A 23,215-nucleotide genomic window follows, 5' to 3' on the forward strand; every position below is an offset into this window, starting at 1 on the left:
AATTCTCCATGGATACATCTCTAAAACTTCAACATCAAATATAGAAAATATATGTCATTATGTTTATATATTTAGATACAGTTTATAATACATATATTATGTGTATATGCAAAGTATGTACGTCTATACTTGATTTGTTTGCATAGGTATTTTATGAACCAGGGCCCCTTAACTTGGTCCAATACCTAAGCAGCGTTAGCTCTTAATAGGTACTTGAGGTCCACTTTGACAGTAAGGGGCTCTATTATGATTTTTGAGATATAGCAATACACTAACTCATGACAAAATTGCCAAACGAATCTATCGTTTCATTTTCTCTTAGCATGAAGCATTTCCATGAGAAGAGTTTGAGTTGGTGCTCCACCACTACAATGCTTCTGGTAAAGATGATCTTCTCCCCTGCTTGCTACCACATGAATTTCGGGTAATACTGCTAGCAGCTTATTAAATTTATCCTGTTTATAAAAATTTAATCAATTTATATCAAACTGCACTGATTACCAATATGAAATAAATAATGGTGATATAGGATGTGTGAAATAAACGTACCGTTACAGATGGATAACAGGTCAACGTGTAATCCAAAAGAGCTTGTAGGACTTGTTCATGACCTTCTTGAACATGTTTCTTGTTAACTAGTCCACGAACTTCTACACATTCCAACAAAGAGTTGTTTGTCAATATTTTTTTCCATCTGTCATGGGTACAATACGTAACATTATAAGTTGTCATTTTAAATCAACTCACCATGATTGAGCAGCATCAGGAATTTCATGCATATGTAGTCTGAAAGATCAAATTTGAGTTCCTGAAGTTTGGACGATAACTCATTGAAGAGATCTGCCAGTGAAGGAACTCCAAGTAGGCCGAGACAAAGGAGATCAAACTTTTGGCCATTATGAAGTGTAGTCTCATCAGGTAGATTATTATGTAACCTTTGATGAAGGTGGTCAAGCACCAACATATCCGACCAAGAGTGTTGAAGCAGCTTCATTTGGTCATCAACCTGTCAAATAATTTAATAAATTGTTAGACATATTTACAGTATGATATATATCACTCTGTAGAATTTTTATTTCTCTACAATGTAATTTAAGTAAATATATATGTCAATAGAGAAACTATTTCAATTTTTCAATATTGTAATTTTCTTCAGATAAAAAACAAAATATTCAATGAATAAAATTCCAATAGTATTTCATGAAAATAATACTCGATTTTCAGAAAAGTATATCGCTTTTCATGATTTGTAACACGAAAAACTGTGAAAACATTGTATCTACGTTCCATATTGTTTAAACTGTATTCAAACTAGGACTCGGGACCGTGACGAATATTTTTACAAGTTTATAAATATAAAAACAATAAAAACTACAGAAATGGTTGAGCAGACAGTTTATAATTAACATGGGCCTGCTTTAGGGCAACCGCCATAACCCAGAAACGTATCTTGTTATGACCTAGATATGAGGCGATGCTTGAAATCATTCAGTGATTGTGCAATGCTGTTGGTTACCTCACATCCCCGCTCATACCACCAACAGGCCAGCGACGAGTTATTTATCGGTAAGAACCAACTTCTCTTGAAAAGATTCTCAACAACGGTTAAAAATCGTTAAATTTTTATCGCTCGATAACGCTGGTCTACAGCTACCAGTCGTTCGAACACATTAAAAGAATTCGCTACACGTATTTAGAAAACTCTTTCAACTACAATCAAAGAAAAAGAAGAATAAAAAACCATTGATCGACGGATCTACTAAAACAGCAACATCTCTACCATTGCTACCTACATCGATGACGTCTATTCCGAAGAGATACATACAGAATAATCTTGTGTTATATTTCTTAACCCTCAAATGGTCAGGTGGAGTCTCGAATACATCAATGTAACTTGATCAGATGCTCGTTTTAACGTTTTTTCGCCTAACAATAAAAGGCACTTTTATCCTCTTTATACATCATATTATCGTTACATATACAGAATGAATCCTCTAACTGTACCACCATAAATGACTGATAAATAACTTTTTAGACAAAAATATTAAAAAGAATGACAAGAAAATATTGTAGAAAGAATATTTAAGTGGTACTCATTGATTGTCTTCAATAATTGTGTTCCAAGTCTTATTGATAATGAAGTTTCAAGGAACTTATTCGAAGAAATAGAAAGCGAAAAGTGAAGATTCGCCATAGAGATTATCACGCTGCAGATCTTTATGCAAATATAAATATTCTTGCGGCAATTCATAGAGATCCGAATAGAAGAGAAATTTTTCCGCTTTATTATGTCACAGAGAAGATCGAAACCCATGAAAATTGATCAAACTCAGTAAATTTTACTTAAACCTTACATTTGTCTGTCTATAATATTATACCGTCAGAAAAACAAGTGTTTAATATACAAAAAATACTGTCTCTTACGACAGTGGCAGTCAATGCATCAAACAATCTCAGACACGCCTTCGAACTAACGTTGAAAAATCGAAAATGCTATCGAAAATTCAGTCGAACAAGCGAGCCTCTAAATGAACGTAACAAGAAGAAAATCTTCGACGAAACGGTCCTACAATAGATTCGAGGGTGAATATTACGCAACGGGACACGTCCGTGTGTAATTAAGGACCGGAGGGCGCCTCGCGGGAGTCACTCACCTTGAGATCCTTGAAGAACACCGAGTTCCTAGCCCAGTCCACCTGCGAGAACAGATTCTGATCGAGCACTTTGCACATTAATTCGAACAAGTCCACTTCACACTGATTGTACGTTTGGTTTTGTAGCAGTCCGAAAAGGGACGCCTGCCACTCGCGATCGTCGACCGTTTGCACGAAGTCTCTTATCATCGGACTAGTTTTCAAGGCGACGGTGGAGGGCGCGGAGCCGGCTGCCCCGTGTGGCTGCGTGGACTGTTCGCCGAAGTTGAAGGCCTTAGGACTGGGGGTGGTCGAGTTGGCGGCCCACAGCTTGCTATCCAGGCCAGGGTTGAGGTTGTGCAGGTGATTACCGCCAGAAATGTTTGGCTGGGAGGACGGTGCGATCAGTTGGTGCTGACCAGCTCCGCTGCCAGCCTGTGTCGTGACCAGACCAGCGGCCACGGCTGCGGGGGATGGACTCGAATCTGGAGAAGACGTTAGACTCGAGACCTGAGGTATTTGGATCTCCTGTTTAATATGCAGGAAAGGCGTTACGGCGGAGGGATAGTTCGATGGATCACCGAGGCTGCCGCGTATCGTTTGCAGTGCCAGCTGCCGTTGCCTCATCATTTGAAGCTTTCGCGCTCGGTCTCTCTTGTACATCGGCCCGAATTTGTTCCTACCGCCTCGCATTCGGTCCGCTCGCACGGCTGTAACAAAAAATTCAGGATTATTAGCCGGACGTGTTTCGCAAGGCGAGCGCGGCGCGCTCGCTGGATCAACAACGCGGCGCAATAAAGATCGGAGTTTATTAAATAGCCTGTAATATTCCCGTCAACGTTCATCGGTCTCTCTATTTTTATAATCTTCCCAGCATTTTACTACGAACATCAACTTCTAACTTCCAAGATGACTCTCGCATGCGGGCGATACGGTAGTCGAAGCGTTTGCTGCGCGCGATACGCGAGTTCCACGTTGCCAACGTTTGCGACGTCTTTCCTACCTTTGAAATATTCTTTATTTTCCGAAACGCAAATGGAACATTAGAATCGTTTGATCTGATTGGTAGTATCTTTTTTGTACTTGAGCTTCGAAGAAAAGAAGTCGCAAGGGAGCGTTCTTCGATGCTTTCGAAATGTATATCATTTCCGAACTTTCTACGTTACGATTAAAGAAGCGGACTCGCGAAAATCTGATTCTGTCCAAGAGGCACAAGGCGATAGATCACCATGGCTGTAGTTTTGTGATTAAACGGAGCCAGCGGGCGACCTTGAGGAAGCAGCATTCAAAGTTCGCCATGAACGGAGACGGAAGTCGGGGCTAATTGCAGTCGCGATAGGACAAAAAGCTCGGTGCAACGGGTAGCTGCGCTCCTGTTTCCCCGTCCTTCGACCCTTCTGTTGATCCCTCGATCGCGGATCGAGGGAAGTCTCTCACGCGTTCCCCGCGCAAACGCAACCGGCCGTGCGTGGAACATGGATCCCTCCACCTACGAACGCTGCAGGTGTTATTTGGCACGTTGAACGCGTCGCTATTGAAGGCGAACGCCGCGACTGCCAACGCAGATTATTTATTACTCGCGATTAAGCGCTGGGAACAACCTGTTAACATGCTCCGCATATTTGACGGTTTACTAACTCGAACCCGGGAGACTTTCGTCTGAAAGAAATTCATGTGCACACCTCGTATCCAGGGAACTGGATATTAATCGATTCTGCGCAAGAAACCTCGGCTAGCTATAAATAATCTACATTAAGAATCGTGATGCGATCATTTTTCAGCTGTCCAACAGACTTCAAGGTGCGACTCGCTTCGATTGAATCGGTTCCAAATATTCGCGAGTGAACGCTGCACTTAATACACCTCGGGTCCGAGCGCATTACCGCATCTCCGCGTGAAGGTCCACATTGTAAACAAGGGATCCCCAGATGTGTGGTCTCGAGGCCGGAAGTGGCCTAGCAGAGGAACTCGATATGGATCCCCCTCGTCTGCGAGGGATCAAAAACGCGCAGCGGCCGCGCGCATTAAGATTCCGGCCCCTCGGACAAGAATTCTACGAATATCCCGGCGACAATGGAAATCCTGCTGCGGAAACCGAGCCTAAATCTCTACAGACACCTGCATCCCCTATCCGACAATCCCATCTAACTTCTAACTCTAAACATCCCAAATGTGAAATCAACAAACAAAACAAAACTTGAAAAGAGAATGTTAACCCTCTCGACTGAAACTCGCCCCTCGATTCAACCTAGCAAAATTACGAAGTCTCATATCCAACATCAAGTTTAGTACAACTTATCAATATGCGAAATACCGAAAGCAAAATAGTTTCGTTCCCTAATATTACGTATGTTCCCCATTAGTTCGTTTCAAAGGTCGCCCACATCTCGAAACGTTGAACATTTCCAACGAAAAGCTTCCGAGGGTTAAAATCCTACCGTAAAAGATGGACACGATTGACCAATCAGCGTTCGCGAAGAGTCTTCGCAGACACGGGCGAAACGCGTGTACCGAGGAGGTGGTTCCACGACGGTCTTGGATCTCCTCAGGGTCACGGTGCGATCGAGGGAGGATTTCGAGCGGTTTACAATTTATAGGGCGGCCACGCGGCTAAAATGGCGGCGTTGCCTATTTTCGTACGAAGTGTTTGCTATCCGTCGTCGTCGCATGAAACACCGGCGGCAGCGGCGGGCTAAGCGAGCGAGCGAGCAAGCGCGGTGCTCGCTCGTTGAAAGTGAAAGGAGGTTGAATCGCTTGCCTGTCCACTTCTGTTGCCTGCGCCGCCCCGCCGAGGGAGGAGGGCCACCCCCCTGCCCCCCGACACCTAAGCCGATACCTCGGCCACCCCGCCGCCCGCCTCTTAACCCTACTTATTCCCTTCCCTCGACCCTACCCTCCACCGAACGCCTCGTCCCTCCCGATCCACATCGCCGCCTCCGCCACCCTGTGTGCTCTGCGCCCGCTTCTACGCCTCCTCTCTTTTTCTCTCGCTCTTCCCTCCTCCCTCCGCCATCCTTCCACCGTAATCTCTCTCTGTCTCGCTTCCCTCCCGCCCTCTGTTTAGCCGCGATTCCCTTTTGCCACCACCTTTCTCCTCTCTCTTCACCGTCAATTTTCGCGCTCTCTCATCGCGTCTCTTTTCTCGACCCCCGTGCGCCTCTTCTTTCCAACGCGATACCCTCCGACACCCTTCGGGGACCACGCTCGCGAATTACGCGAATTACTTGGCCACGCAATATCCTTTTAAGCCGCCTGTGTACACCGAGGGAACAAAGAGCCGAGGTTTTTGGCCGGTGATTCTTGGCGATTTTTTCTGCGGTAGCTGGAAGTGCGACCGAGGGATTTATTGATCTCGGTGTATCGGGGGTGGAAGAGGATCGGACGTGTGATTACGGGTTCACCGAGTTTTCTTCTTGGTCGCTGGTGGATCGGGAGTTTCTTCGGGAGTTTTAGTTTTGTGAATTTCGTTCGCGAATGCCGAGGAAGAGGATTCTTTGGTTCTTCGATTGGGAATTGTGAATGTTACCGGAGATTTGTGTAATGCTATTGGTTACTTGGTATTTTTCTTTTAAGTGTATATTGGTAAGTGGTAGGGTAACTGGAGCTTGACACGCAATTGTCCATTGTTTCTCCTACTAGAAGCTAACGTTTTGATAAGTTGAGCAACAGCAGTTCAAATATATGAGGCTTAACTAATGTTCGATATCAATGGACGTTGAGTTTATTCGCGTTGCTGCAAGAACAACGAACTTTCTTGTTGATCACTCTAATCCCTGTAATTATTAGCTGTTTATAATTTTAGTCAAATGTATTGTTAAAAACAGTAAGTGATGAACGCGTACCATAGTCCTGAACTTCGAGCAGTCGCTTTCGCACTTCTACTTCTCTTAACATATTTCGTTCTTTTTATGTGGGACACGCATACAGGTCTATGTAAACAAGGTAATACTACGTGACAACCTGCGACTTCTGCAATCAAGATTGTCCTCGATGTTTGCCTCACTTGGACAAGTAACATAAGAGAAGCAACAGAAAGAGAGTGTTTGACCCTTAAGTGAAAAATACTATCATTCGCCTCGACAACAGCATAATAACAACTTTACATTAATACAAAATTATAATAAAACAGATAATCGAAAAAATACTTGAAAATATCAATTTTAAAATCGCTTTTCTCCTTTCCTTGGCATAAATATAGAATTCAGAATATTCTATTACATTTTCCAAAGTCATGGATCCTTAGTTAAAACTAAACGACACTACACTACTCAATTCATCCTCCACATACTCTAACCACCAAATCAAAACGAATCGTTCGCAACGAATACCTCCGTATTCAACATAGATAACAATCACCAACACCATCAACGCTAAAACTACCAGATGGGTCAAAATTACTTATTCCTGATTTTTTCTACAATTACTGAGAAAGTACGGACACTTCTACGAAAAATTATTAACGGAATTGATTCAGTAATAGCAAAACTGAAGTACAACTCAATTGAACTTTTATTAAACGCACGTTTACGGTTTCTCTACAGAGACTGGTAAAAATCGGTTTAAGTGATCGGTAGTTCTAGTGTTAAGTCTTCGAGACAAACAACAGAGTGGGTGAACTCCAATTCACCGTCAAACGAAAAGTTTACCCGGCTCAACAGTCGAGTGACGCGGTAAACTTGACACTCGTTACCGCGTCGCACGCGTTTTCTCGAACCGCATCGCCCGGTCGGGGGTCCGAGTCGTCAGTTCGGACGAACATTATGCAAACCGAGCGTCATACATCATCCGAGGATTAAGCGATGCGGCTAGCTGGGCTCGCGAGCGCGCTCGCGCTCCCGGCGCAGTCCTCTCCCGTTTCTTTCATCGGGTCACGTCGACCGACTCGCCGGGAATTCAGACAATAGCCGAGCCCGAGCCAACGACGAAAGTTGTTAAACTTGACTTTCAGGTTGTTACTTTCGGCCACTTGTTCCCGATCGGTCGGCGTCGTTAATGGCACGCAAACGCAGCCCGATAGGTCGCACTCGCGTTTATCGGAACACGTGCGTGAAAGATAGTTCCGCGCGAGGTTTCCCGGTCGATTTTCCTTTCGAGATCGTTATCCTGAGCAACGCGGCTTTCGACCCTTTGCGCTCGAAAGGAGACTTTTAGTCGCCACTTGGTACGATAAAGTAAAATTATTGAATATCAAGTATTAACTATAAAATTATTGAAGCGGCCTATAATGTTATGGAAGGGAGGAAGAGGTTCGAAAAGATTAGGACAGAGGGAGAGAGCGTTTTAAATGGGATCTACCGGTAGACTCATCAGTAAGACTTTCTGGTGGAGTGCCTTAGACGCGTGGAGTGTAAGATGAATACGGACGGTATATAGTATATCACTAAAACTACCAAGCAATCAAATTGATATTTTCAAATTTTTATATAGAATCTACATTTCAATTGACTTACGCTTCAATTTGTGTATTAAGAAATCAATTTCTTTAGTAATTTCGCAGAGAAGTGTCTGTTATCTTTTTAATAACTGAGGAAGAAGAGTTTAGCAAGGCGTTAATTTGACCCATTTGGTAGTTCTAGTGATATACGAAGGTAAAGAACTGAGCAGGAAAGCCGCCATATTATTACATATAAAATACTGAAACAAAATAGTTCCGTTCCTTGATCTACCCACGAGTTACATTAGGTTCAACAAACGTCGTCTACACCTCATCGGAGAATGTTAAATATTTCTAGCGAAAAACTTTCGAGCGCAAAGGGTGAAAACAATCGACGGTAATGCGCCGATCCTTTCAGTTCCCCTTTTCCCTCTTGCCCCTTGCTCCGCGCGTTTTTATGCGTCCTCCTTCGCCCCGAGTCGGTCTCGCGCGGTGGCGCATAACCGAGGGAAAGGACGAGCACGAGCAAAGAAAACGTCCCCGTTGGATCCACGGTCTAAACTTGAACTCCCGACTCGTCCAGGGCTTTTCTTTTTCTCCTCGGACCCCGTTCTACGTCGGTCCCCGGCGTTTCCTGTACCGTCGACGTCGTAGGTGTTCCTTGCACATGCATCTCTCGCGTTTAATTCGACGCCAGGTGCACCGGGAGGACTGCGGAATCACGGCGCAAATGCCTTCGAAAGGTAGCCCACGCTCCCGCTAAACGATGACTATTGTTTGGACGGATTTACACCCGATCGTGTTGTAAATAAAACTCATGCGATACGCGCGTTGCCTGGTTAAAACCGCGCGAAACAGGGTGAGACGCGATTATTGTTAATCGAGCGTGTCCCGATTTTTGTTGCCAGCTCTTTCGCCGGTTGGACGAATATTTGTCGATTATAATGCGATTATTCTTGGGTCGGACCAAACTACTTTCACTTACACCCACGACCCACCATTTTACTGGCAGTTGTCCATGGGATGTGTGTCGCTTCCACGAAATTTTAACATTACCGTCGAACTATCGGGTCTTTCTGATTGCATCATCGATCGGTTTCAATATAATTAAGATTGGGATAACGAGCACGGGTTACGGGGCAATTTAATCGAGGAATGGTAAATCGGGAATACACTTTGATCGCTCGATTCGATCGGACTTTTACTGTTCGCCGTCGCTGCGGTATTCTAAGAACCGTATGTCGCGGATAGGGAAAAATGGGTAACCTTTTCCCTCTAAACGTTCACACTTTCGTCGCTGATAATCGCGTCCTTTCCAATTTAAAACTACCGGCCGATAACGCGCCGTTACGTCAATTTGAATCTAACGCTGGAAACCGGCCAAGCAATGCCGCATTCGCGTGATTCACGAGCCGCCGAAGCACCGAAGATTATCAATAAAATGTATAATCTGTCTCGATTTCTAAATTTAGACTGTCGCTTTCATTTAGATCTTTAATCCGCGCTGTTGACCCCAGAAACAATTTCAGTCTTTGGAAATCAAACTCGCGCTGCACTTCGAATGAACAAAAATGTCTCGAGCCTCGAAACGTTCGCCATTTTGTCAACCGCGCGCCATCTCCGACACGAAAATGGCGGTCGCGAAAACGGCGGGAAGTTCGAACAGTACTCGCAACCGAGTAAAAGGTCACCGGAATCCATTTCCGCGGCGAGCATTTTCGTGTAATCGATTCGACGCACATGTCGCACGCGTTTTCCGCGTTTTCATCGAACAGCTGAACCGTGAACACGCGCTCGCGCGCGTGCAGAAATCCAGCGCAGCCTCTCTCGGTCCCCGGTGCCTCATGTGGGTGGCAGCACTACGCGTGGGCCGGCCACATTAGCGTATCGACATACGGCCCGATTTGATCGGGCGATCGTCAAATATACATGCCAGTTCGCGACGCAGATGGTATTTACGAGTCGGATTCCGGGGCACCCAGTGGGCTCGAGACTCACGGAAACGCCGCAGTCGACCCGGAGGAAACATTGTTGCTGTATCCCGGCGAAGCAACAACCGGAAGTTTTTCACGGGACGCGGCGCACATGCGGAATCGCGTTTGCCCGGTATTTTCGAGCTACTTCTGATTCCGTTATTACGCCGCCCCGGAATTATCGATAAATTTCACCGACCGGGCACAATGGGGCCTTTTGTGACGGAGAACGACAATGCGTGGCTCGTATTGTTCGACGCTACCGATTGCGCTCCCCTTATATAGGGCCATCCCGCAAGTAATGTCCTCACCGAGTTCGCTTCGTGCACGTAGAGCCGATTAGTTCTGTTTGCCATTCGTGTTCCTCGAGTGTACTGGAATTTTTATATTCTTTTCTTGAAATATTTTCTTGTGTTTATCTTTCCTTTTATTTGAGCTAGTATAATCTCAATGCTTATTCGTCGAATAAGGAATTCTCGCATTGAAAATCTCATGAGATCGACAATGTAAAATCTGTATTGATTTAGAAAGTAAAAGATGATTTAATTTGACAAATATAGCAAACGCTCTGTTCGTGTCGACTGGAGAAGACAAAATGGATTGCAGTAACCTGTCGACAATGGTTCTATAGAGAAATCCTCGTACGCGGGTGGACCGATGGCAAAAAATGGCAGGATACTATTGCCAGCTGCCGGGACAAGTGTCTCCGGGAGAGCAGTCCGAAAGAAAATCACGATGGTAACACGGTTAATAGTATTCCTCGATTTATGAGGATTTCTGACTCTTCTCCGGTTGCGCAGGGATTTGGCAAGACGAGGAGAGTCGCGGCGTTACCAAAGCCGCATATAAATGCGTTAAATACATCGGCGGGACGGTTCTACATCGATCGCCGATGGTTAGAGAAACCGTGCGCACACGATGGCTCTCGTGGCTTCGCCTATTATGCAATCTCGGAGCGCACGCCTACCGGAAAAAGTTTCGTTTTTTTTTTCCTCCGCTCCGTTTTTCCATTTTACTCTCGTCTGTTTTTCCTGTTTTACGGAATTAACGGACGATTGTTGTCGCCTTCCGTTCCGGGTCGAGCGGCTCGCGTTTCGGAGAATCGGAACCGGAGAAGACACAGGAAAACGTTTAACCAATGGGCAAACATTGCGACACGCTTTCGTGGAACATTAACTCTTGCGCGCGCTAACCAGCACGCTCGCTCGGTGTTTGGGGAGAGCGTTTTCAAGTGTGGCCGCCGAAAACTGTGGTATGCTGGCTACGTAGCTGGCCAACGCATGTGATCATAGGTCCTGATATCCCGGGAGAGAGCGGAAGAATGTCCCAAAAGGGAAACCGGGCACACAGTCTACTTCAAAAGTTGGGATTGCAACACGTGGCATTTGTGATAGAGAAAAACTGACGGACAACTCGGCTTACGTCGGATAATTCATATTAACAGTTTCGATTAGCTGCTTATTAATGTTTACAAACATTTATTCAATCCTTGCTGTTCCAATACCTCGGAATAAAAGTTACGAATTCAAAGTAGATGAATCATGTTAATGTATCGTTAACAAAGTGACGTTACACTTGCTTCTCTCTTCGTTGCTATCAACCTATCTCACGATACAGTGGAGATGACTATGTGATTATAAAGAGCTTACGAAACTGTTGCTACGAAGAAAGATAAAAAGACTACATTTCCCTTTGTTACTGTTAAATAAACGATTGGTAACTAGTTCTCGTTCAGACAACGATTTTGACTATTTCTAAATACGATTCAGGAAGGATCGATAGGCTCGTACAGGATAGATCCACGTGCAGTCCGATGAAAGAATGGAACTCACGTCCGGTTTGCAAGGTCCTCGGCAACGATAAATACGCAAGAGCGCCGAACTCGAGAGACCGTGCGCGCGCGCGTACGTCGAAAAGAAAGGGAAATCCACTTGGCAAATCTGGTCCACGGGTCCAGTGACGTCAGGCCCTCCCCATAGAAATTAATGTGTGCAACCACGTGACCACCGTCGCCTACGGTTGGACCAATCACGCGAGAGAAGTTCCCCCCCGTGACGCGACCGACGCGTCGCGCCTGGCCGTTAGTGAAGTCATCCGCGCATTGCGAAAGAACGCAAAAAAAAAGGACGAAATCGTCGGCCGAAAACCCTTACCGAATTTCTAGCCAAACAAAGAACATGATCTTCCCGGTCGACCAAATAAAAGCGGCGCAAAACACACAGGAGTATCCTGTTTTATCAGACAACGATACTGCTGTATTGCCCACCCAGTATATGTCCTCAGATCTGAGCACCCATATCTCACTGTAAACGCGAATTTTTGTGGACTCAAGTTTCTCAAACTGGAACTACACAGGAGGTTTAGTTTACTATCTCTTGTTCGACGTAACAATTATTTATAACAATTCCCAGTTACACCGCTGTAGGTGAATACATCCATAATAGTACAAGCCTCGTACAAAATTCACACGAATATGCAATGATCGTTGCCAACTCTAAACCTATGTAATAAAAACATTCCTTGCCGATTCATTAATTAAACCCAAGCATTCAACTCACAAAAACAAGCCGACCAAGATTTCCGAAATTGATTACCACCGACAACCGAGTACAGATCGAAAGATGCGAGACGCACTTCCAAGAAACCAGCGATACACCCCAAACTCTCGTAAATCATGAAAAAAAGAAATCATTGTTTCGTTGAAGGTTAGCTGCGAAGCGCGTGCTCCAATTAAAACCGCCGTCCCGTGGCCGTGTTATTTTCGATTTCTGACTTTCGTCAGGTGCGAATGGGACCGCGTGGACGGGAGGGAGTTTTTCGTCCACGAAAATTCAGTCGCGAGGAAAGATGGAGACGGAGCGAGGCCGAGAAAGAAATCAAAGCTTCGGCGAAAAGAAGACGGTGAGGCTCCACTCAACGAGGGATTACACAATCCCCGCCTCAACCTAACCTTTCTCCCCCACCTCCGCCGGTCGCGCGCGAACAACGAAGGTAGGAGTCGAGCAAGCAGGCAAGGCAGCCAAGGCAGGTAAGCAAACGGGCAGGCAGGCAGGCAGGCAGGCAGGCAGGCAGACAAGCAGGCAGGCAGCCGGCCAGGTATACCACCTTCTTGCAACATAATACAATAATTATGAAATTCGTGAGTTTCTAAACAGAGGCGCGCGCCACGATTTCCGTCGTCCCGCCTTTTCGCAGTTTTCCAGGCCTCCATCCGCCCCCGATCCCCAAAGGCCCGCTGAAAATCGCTGAAAATCGCTGAAATCGAGAACACCGATCTGGGGACCAATGAACACGATTGCAACGAAGTTCCGTTTAGCATATGGAATGGTCCGACGATTTGGAAACACTTTAGCTGCCAGCAGAATTGATGATTCCAGAGTTAAAGAAAGGTCTGGGGTACTGTAGTTCATACAAGAATTGAGACTGGAAGATTTACTACTGTTTAGATACCTGGCCATTCGAAGCAGTAACAAGATTAATTATAGGGACACCAGTAAGACAAATTGTTCCGCTCAAGGGATTTCTCGTATCCATTGGAACCGTAAAGATGTCTTTATGGCAGTTTATTAAGCCATCTGATTTATCCGTGAATACATTATAATAAAAGTCGCTAGAAGCCCCGATACATGCGATGTCATTTTTCTACTACCCTACAAATCAGTCACTCTCAATGCCCGGTATTTCTAGTATTTAAATAGACTCGTGTGAACGTAAAGTTGAATATTTCCTCAATGAAACCGCGCGGAGAATCCAGTTAGAACCAGCGAACGAAGCGAGTGTCAGTCACACGTAAACGTGACATTATATGGTTCAACGGTCTTTGCGGAAAAATTAGGAAACGCTGCCTTAATATCCGTCGGTCTCGTCTCGAACCAAAGTGTAGATAATAATTTTTTATGGAAGCAATCGAACGTTTCCCGTGCCTTTTTTTTTTTAATGAAGAACGGTTCCAAAAATTAGTACCCAAATCGGCGCGCGTCTTTGTTTCGCGTACACCCCGTAGACTGGGACCGTAACAGCGAAGTCGAGTCGAGAACGAGGGCCGGGCCGATTTCGAATGCGCGCGGGACCCATTTCGACCGCTCTCACTTTTACGACTGGAACCACCGTGTGCCCAAGAGAATCGGCGGGGCCCAATATTGAACGTTTAATATTTCCCGGGCCCCGGGCCCCGGGCCCCGGGTACCGTTGCCGGCGACGCATCCGAAGGTCCACGTGGCCGGCAGATGCGAAAGAAGCGAGAGACCCGGTCTCTTTGCAGTCGTAAACAACGTTACTCTCGTTATTAGCTTTAATGGCCCTCATATTTTGGCAAGTTACGTCGCTTCACGGCGGAGATCCGTCGGCTTTTCGCTGGAAAATCACCAGGATGGTCCCCATTGTCCTTTACATTCGGTTAATTACGCTCGGCTAGACGGTTCCCCAGCTCGAGTTTCGTCGCAAAAAATGGTATTAATTACGAGTTTCTCCTCGATCGATCGGAAAATTGCGCCCCTAGGAGAAATCTTTTGTCAGAGGTGGACGCGCGGCGTAGCGGGAATCGTATTACGCGTGATTTTCTTTATTGGGAAAGGTTTTTTGGAGTCGGATGGTTACCTCTTTCATATTATAAAATGGAAACGTGTCTCGAGAAACGATCTGCGTTGATCTCTGGTTCACTATGTGCGAAATTATCCAAGGTGCAACTGAATCTTAAACGACACGAATATACTTGAATAAATTTTAGGATCTAAGGACTTTGGAGTTAGGTTTCTTTCGCATGCCCGTACACATTAGACCTTTCCGAAATAAAGATCAACACCCTCGTTGTAGTGTGATTTATAATGCAAGTTTAAAGCGAGTCTTTGGGCTCGCACCATCTAGCAAACTGTCCTCAACTGAATCCGACAAAATGGCGGTTGTATAGGAAACCATGAACGCTAACCTCTTCCTTCGAAGTGAATGCAGAACTCTTTAACTGTACGCTAGTGAAGCGTGTGCACTTCATTTTCGTTAAATCGTGTTACCAGTCATCATTTTCTGGGACAAGCTCGGATAACTTAAATATTTATCGATAAAAATACCTTACGTCGTCGATCTGGCGGGAAGTTTGAACGGTCAGCGGCGATGTGCTCATATTACGAAGGTGGAAACTGGCCGAATCAGCGACATCGTTAAGTAATATTGTTAAGTAACGCTTAAGTGGCGCAGTGAATCTCTTTCACGTGGAGGGTGTCACAATGATCCGTGGAACTTTCGGCGTCGAAAGTGGCCGGAATTTGTCGAGTCTAATTTCACTGTGACCGGTCGCCGGTGAAAATACATTTCGGCCATCTAATAGAAATTGCCGTCCAGACGAAAGGCTTTCACCAGATGACGTATCGTGAGGACGTAACACGAGCCGGCTGCGTCCTACCTCAAAAGCGTTGATTCAAAATCGGCTAAAATTACCCGAGACCGATTTTCCTGAAACTTTGCATATCGGTAGCTCTTTGGATCTACCATTGATTCCGTGCAAAAACTTTTTCCCTGGACTTTAAAGTTACGGGTGGGAGGGGGTCAAAGTACGTATTTTGCGAAATCTATTATGTGTTGTAACTTTGAATAAAGTCACGATATCGATCTGAGACTGATACCAAAAAATCATACAAAATTCAAACTTTCCGACGATGTATACGTTCATGTAATTTATTTATTGCTCACATAATTTTTTCATGTTTCACAACAGTTTCGAATAGTGTTTGTCAAACCTTAGGGACATTATCCGTTTTTGAGTTATAAACTAAAATGTGAATAGAGGTTGAGGCACGCGGTCAACTACGTATGAACAGAAATTAGTAAATAATGTTTATAGACTTCTAATATCTGCACTTTTAAAAATGGAAACTAAACAATTAAGCGCACCCGAGACGAATGAAAGTAGATCACGCCCATAGCAAAGATGAGTCGTTGAATGCGTCAATAGTTTTCTAAAAAGATTCAAGTACTTCGAAAACAATGTAAATTTCGTACAATGTATGTGCCAAAATTATTTGAAGATTTTAGAAAAACTTAAACCGTTCTATCGTAATGCAGGATTTCTCGTTAAAAAAATGACAAATTTTGAACCGTTATCGAAACACCACCACGACGATTTCCCGGCTTGGACAGGAAAATTCCCGATTCAGTATAGAAATATCACACATCTCGTCAATACTTGATTTCTGCCTCGGAGTTCTAGAGCTTCGGCCCAAGAAAATGTTTGTTTCTTTTAGTCCTTCGATTCTGCGTATCAATGGCAGGGTCAACATTTGCGTTTCCGAAAATCTCAAAATACTGTCGTGAATATTAATTAAAATAAACTGAGGAAGCTGCGTTACCTGTTACTCGTATAATGAGGTATAAAATAAAATAACCAATATCTGCAAGCTGGTATAATTATTGTAAAATATAACCAACGTGTTTCACTGTCTCAAAACAGCAAAGATGACAAGAACAACATAGCTGTGTTATATACAATATACATACAATCGTAGGAAGCGTTTTTCCGTGTTTGAAACGAATATTTAGGTCACGTAGTTCACCGTGCGCCTCAACTTCTACTCACATTATACTTTATAACTCAAAAACTAATGATTCCCCAAAGATTGAAACGTACTATTAATTCAGCGTTTTTGGTTAAAATCAAGTAATACCTTTTTGGGAATTGCAATTTTTCTGAATTTTTTCCACCCTGACAAACACGAAAAACATGAGAAAATTATGTAAACAATGAATAAATTACATAAACGTATACACCGTCGGAAAACTTGAATTTTTTATGATTTTTTGGTATCAGTCTCAGATCGATATCCTGACTTTATTCAAAGTTACAACACATAATAGATTTCGCAAAATACGCACTTTGACCCCCTCCCACCCGTATCTTTAAAGTCCAGGGAAAAAGTTTTTGCGCGGAATCAATGTTAGACTCAAAGGGCCACCGATATGCAAAGTTTCAGGCAAATCGGTCTCGGGTAATTTTGGCCGATTTTGAATCAACACCTTTCTAGATTCCGCTTGCGCAATTCTACCGGTTTGCCTTACCCAGAGACGCGCGTGATTCTTTGTGACAAATCCGCCTTTGTCCGTGTACAAAACTCGGTGGGATCGGTTGAGTGTCTTTTTTAGGGCACGCTTGCAGTCACACTTTTTGCGATCCACCGAGTACCTGAATACAACAAACTTAACGTACACTCATCGCGCGTAGGGTGAATTTATATTCATTTAGTATGATCCTTATCCAATCAAATCATATCGAATTATCAATATTTACCTAATATCATCGAGAGGAATATAGAAGAAATTCTACTGCCTTTATTCTTCTTACAAAGCCGAACACACTCATTGCGCGCTACAAAATAACGGCGGTCACAAAGGCATCTTTTGTATCCGCATTACCATATGCTTCTCCGCGGTTACCGTCCAATCAACCCGATAACTGCGACCGTTAAGTTCCACCGAAACCAGTGAAAATATTCCCGACCTGCGACCAACGAATCGCTCGCGAGTGAAAGAACGTCGTTGTACGTTTTCAAGAACGAAACAAAGTACGCGGTTCATCAGGAAATTAAGGGCTGCAGGATATTTATCGTCCGCATTAGATATGCCGAGTTTTTTCGCGCGGTAATTACGCCGTTATCAGCCGGTTGACCGATTATCGCGTTACATAATTTTACGAGAGTATTTCGGGAAGTAACCGTTCCTAACGTAGAACGGCCGAGCCTGTTATGTTAAAACGTGCAAAAATACGGACAGTCGTCGAAACGCGGCGGCTATTTTTCCTCTTGTTCGCCCGGCGCCGCTATTGCCGCGACACGTTTTTCGCGGTTTCGACCATTAACCGGCACAAACATTACGGAATCGTCGATCCCTCGCGAATGTTTAATTTTCGCGTTTTCGTTCGCGCACACGACGCCGCGATGATTTTTGCCGCGCGCCGTCGCGAGGAGCCAACCTACGGCCGGGCAATAATTATTCGCGCGATCGCGTGAGTAAAATTCATTCACTGCTATCGCTATTGTACGCTAATAACGTTCTTCGACGAAACGATTCTAACGAACACGGGAACACAATCGCGAGTAGGATCTTCTCGAAACGGTTTTTCACAGGGAAGTCCGCTTGGCCCGTTTGATTTTCGCGCTGGAATTAATGGAACGAACACACGTGACCGATTCGCGTGAATTCCGAATTTTTCTTCTTCGTCGAGAACACAGAATCGCGAGGCCGCTGATGGTTTGTCGCCGGTTACGGAAAAAATGAATGCGAGCCGAGAGCGAGCAAGCAAATTATTCGCAGCTGCGAAACCGAAGCCCCTGCGTCAATATTTGATCGTGGCCGCGCAGGCATATGGCTCGCGCTCGAAAATGGAATTAAAAATTCGATCGGAGTGAACCATTAACGATGCCTGGTTTCTATTAACGAATATAACCGACCCTTTCTGCTGAATACGAATGAGCTTTATCCGATCGTGAAATAAAAGTTAATGCATCGGTTGGTGAAATATACGAAAACTTATTATAATTCTATAGAATTATTAAGAATTTCAATTTTGCTGGAAGTTCAATCAAAATGGAAAGAAAGCTTCGTAAATATATGCCAAACGCCTGAATCGCTCGATAAGATAAAGAAGAAACTGACAACGCGAGATTATTGTCGATTAATTTGCTGATCCCTCTAATTGGGGTGTTAATCCCTAAAATGATACTTCAACAGTTTTCGAGGTTCGAAAAGGTGTCGCTATTAGGGATTCCATGATCTCGCATAAGAAACCGTCGATGCCGCGTTCTCAATTTCCAAGTGATGGCTTTCATTCGGCGCTAAAGCAGATCCGAGGTAACGTTCATTACGCTGAATGAACCTTGCTCCCGTATTCACGGGCCAGCGCGAGCAGCCAGGACTGTTGCAGAACCGTGACAGGTGTCGTCGCACGATTACAAGTGTATTTAACCGTTGTTTTAACGAGCTTCGATTTCTATGCGCCCCGAAACACGTTTCGCGAAGGAACAGGCTGCACGATGCGCTGATCATACGTTTAACTCTTTGCACTCGGAAGTTTCTCATTACAAATATTCAACATTGTACCATGAGATACAGACGACTTCTTTTGATACTAACTAATGTGAAAATGTATATAAATTAAGGAACAGAGTTATTTTATTTGAATATCTTACGTATCGATGCATTATACAAAGCTTAACATTATATGTAAGACTATGTAATTTTGCTATATCAAATCAAGCGGCAATTGAGAGTCCTCGAGTGCAAAGGGTTAAAAAACACACAAAGAACCTTCATCAGAAGGTAAATACACAAAAAAATGTATGCAATTTATATTTTCAAATGGGATCAACTTAACGCGTACTGTTATGATATCGAAACTTTCACTCTGCGTAACAGATACGACGTAATTAATGTTTCCAAACGAAAAGCGTAGCTTAAATATTCGCTGAATAGATGCCTTCACAGCAGAAAATGTGTCTGAACGCGTGACGAACATCGGATATTCAATAAGTAGCAAATACGGTGTTCAGTTTCTAAGAGATCGAAGGCGAGCGTCTAATTTCAAGAACTAATTTCAAGACGTAACATTTTGATCTAGCATCGACCAAAGACAACTATATGTATCTTTCCAGTTTCGAAATTCTACAAGTTGCAAGCTAAAACGTGAACCGACCGTACGAAAATTCGTGAGCATATTTATTCACTCGCCAGCCGCCATTTTGGGTTGCACATTTTGTTGCGAATGACTCGCACGAGATAAATGGAGGTTTCAGGTTTCAACTTATTTTCGCAATGTTTACCCTATTAACCTTCTTACGAAAATTTCATAATCTTTCGCGAGTATAGATATCTGTACTGGTGTAGCTGTAAGTCAGAGAAAGAAACAGAGAATTACGAGGGTCTCGTATGTTTCACTCCGAAAAGGACGAGCACGCCCTTTGAAATGTATCCGTTCCACGCAAATGCTCGAACTTTTCTACGCCGACGGGTGTTTTTACATTTCTGAATAGCGTACAAGTAAGAAACTGCTTCCTTTCGTAAACACTCGCAAGCACTCTGGAAACTTTCCGCGTTAAGCAATCCCCTGCGCCGGTGTAGGAACGCCGTGGAAAACGGCGTGCAAAGGCGGCAATTGCGACAGAGCCTGTTTCGAGATTCGCTTAATCGCCGGGCCTTGAGGGCCTAGACCCAGTTACTCGAATTGCATTAGACGCTTCTCGTCCCCCTAGCAATGAGGCCCCCCAAGGTACATCAATTTTTCGGTGACGCTAAACGACTGACGATTTAATTAATCGCTTGGCCACGCTTTTCCACTAGTGTTCCGAGCTGAACCGAAATCCAAGCTTTTAAAATCGTCCCAGTAACCGCGATTTAAGGAGTGTATTGATAATCGACCTATTTGTAACTGGCGTATAGAAGTTACAAATGTTTGCGCAAGTAAGAAAAATTAAAAATGTTCGTACAGTTCATACAGCGATTCGAATTTCTTATGGTAAAAATAATAGTGATAATTAAAATGGAACAAGAACAGGTAAACAGAATTCAACGATACAATGTGGTCGTTGCAATGTGAGAATGCGTGCCTATTGTGTGGTAAGGTATTATGAAGTGTAATCTTAGAATACAAAACCATTTTTGTGTGCAAGACAAAGCTAACCTCATTTCCAAAATATTCGATTTATTGAAATGTACAATGAAACTGTTTTTAATCGCCATTGTTTCTAAAATAATCTTTCTTACTGCTACAATTAAAACTTACGAATAATTATTGAATCTTCAGGTCTATCCATCGCTGAGAAAAAGAACTAATTGGAAGATTGTAATATACGAAGAAGATAAGGTCCTGTCACAAACGCGTTAACACTAGAACTACCAAATGGGTCAGAATGACTCATTCCTAGATTCTTCTTCTGCAACTATTGAAAAGGAACAGATGCTTCTTAGGGAAATGGGTAATGAAATTGATTAAAAAATACGCGAACTAAATTATAAATCGATTGAAATCTCAACAGAGACAGTATTGGAGTTTTTATAGGAAAATTAGAAAATCTAATTGAATTACTCGGTAGTTTTAGCGTTAAGAAGAACAGCAGCAGGGAGCGAACGTTTGGTACTTAACACGATGACTGCCACGAGAATTTCCAGCGTTTTGAATGGTAATACTTATTATTTAATAACAAATGCAAATGATATTGAAAATAATGATTAATGACTTAGTATTACAGTAGTCATATTACGCTATCATCTAGCTACTTATGTTACTAAATATTATTAACACTAGAATTACCGGGTCAAAATGACCCATTCCTGACTCCTTTTTGCGATTATTAAAACCATAACAGATTCTTCTCCGAGAAGTCATTAAAGAAATTGATTTGTTTGGCAATACGCAAACTGAATTGTAAACCAATTCAAGTTTCAATAGACGCACTCTTGCAATTTCTACCGAATAATTTCAAAAAGTCAATTTCAATGCTCGGTAGTTCCAACGTTAAAATCAAGTTTCCTATTGTAATTGTTCCTCAGCGGTTCGGAAGCTCCGGTCATCGGTGACCGCCGTGGCAGTCAACGCGTTAATTAAGGTACAAAGTTGCCGTCGCGGTACGTTTTCTCCTTATTAATATATTTATGACGGTAATCTCGATGTGCCAATACTTTCGTCCAGCGCCGTGTACCGCGAATTCCTTTATTGCGTATGTAAGAACTGTTTGCCTAATCGGTTTCGTGTTCGAACGTGGCCGCGATCCGTGCCGCGTCGGAACGATATTAAAATTGACAATGGAACGCGCGTTCCCGTAGATCACGCGCGCACGGTGCAACGAGAAAAATGGCAAGGGGGGGGAGAGCAAGAGGGAATGAAAAAGCATATGTCTATCCATTGGATCGTATCAAAAGCGTTAGAGAACGACGAAAGAATTCGCGAGGGAAGACAGTATCGGTTGATCGCTTCACGGTGTGTAATAAGGTTAAGTTCGTAGGAGCGTGATGCGAGAACGGGCGAGCGCGTACGGGATCGGCCGAGGTTTGCCGAACGGCGCCGTACGGTGCCGAACGGCTCGCGCGCGGTACCCGCCGTGCACGCGTTCGCGCGTAAACGACTTTTGACGTATCGGCCCGGGTACGTGTACGCGTAAAGATATTGAATAAGAGATAACGCGAGGAGTCCGATAATAACGCGGTAAACGTTGAAACGGCCGGCGGGCTGATAATACGGCGAGCTGTAACCTATTCCGGACACTCGTTAACACCCCGGTGAAAGTAAATAATCGACGACAATAGAATTTGACCGAAAGGTCCGCGAACAATAATCTACGGTCACAGTAGCGGCTATTTGCATACCGGTGATATTTCGTCACTGCGTACCCATTATGAACCTGTTACCGGTCGTAAACCGGAGGAAAAAAAAAATGTCTGCGGTCGGTCGGTCGGTCGACGCAACCCGCGACGGTACGTAAAATTTTCGCGCGACCCCGTTCGACGGGATGCTTCCGACACACGGGGGACCCGGTGTTACATATGCACACGCACGCAGAGAAACCCACGACTCACGATTATGTTGCATAATTGAATATCGAAGTCTACTCCGAGCGCATACGCGCCTGAGCTTTCGTTCTTTCACCTTCTGTGTAAAAAATCGCGACACCCGCATGTATCGCTTTCACATCCGAAAAAAAAAGAAAAAGGTAATGTTACCGGTTGAATTCACCCTTTGAACTCGGGAGGAGACTCTCGTTCACTATGAGATTTTATATGGTGATACTATAAAATTTGATATTTAATATTATACCTCGTATAATGTATCGATTTGAGAAATAGTGTACTAAGTACAATAACTTTGTTCCCCAATGTACGTATACTTTCTCTTTCAGTTAATTTCAGAAAATATCTTCTTTATCTCATGAGGAAATGTGAAAATATTTCTAGTGAGAAACGTCCGAGTGCAATGGGTTAACCCTTTGCATTCGAGAGGCGACTCACAATTGCCATTTGGTTCGATACAGCAAAATCACAAAGTTTGATGTACGTTATTAAAGTTCATTTAACGTAATCATCCATGAAACGTTAAAATAGAATAGTTCTATCCCTTGGTTTCTATATTATTTATATTAATATTAGTTATAAAAGCTACCATCGATATTTCATTAGAAAATGAAGAATATATCCAGCGAAACAACTGTCGAGTGCAAAGTGTTAAATTAACTCGCGCCACTTCGCGGAATTTCTATTGCCGCTGT

General features: G+C 43.8%; 1 protein-coding gene across 1 annotated transcript in view; it reads right to left on the reverse strand.

Moving 5' to 3' along the window:
• Positions 1 to 133: 133 nt before the first annotated feature.
• ftz-f1 (ftz transcription factor 1) overlaps positions 134 to 23,215 on the reverse strand; it is a 27,306-nt gene continuing 4,224 nt past the window's right edge. Inside the window, 5 exon segments of the mRNA XM_076369060.1 lie at positions 134 to 406; positions 408 to 455; positions 550 to 650; positions 748 to 1,006; positions 2,655 to 3,343. Coding sequence (XP_076225175.1) covers positions 272 to 406; positions 408 to 455; positions 550 to 650; positions 748 to 1,006; positions 2,655 to 3,343 — 1,232 coding nt within the window. The 3' untranslated portion in view covers positions 134 to 271.

Source organism: Nomia melanderi, chromosome 7 (genome assembly GCF_051020985.1).
Source record: "Nomia melanderi isolate GNS246 chromosome 7, iyNomMela1, whole genome shotgun sequence".
NCBI lineage: Eukaryota > Metazoa > Arthropoda > Insecta > Hymenoptera > Halictidae > Nomia > Nomia melanderi.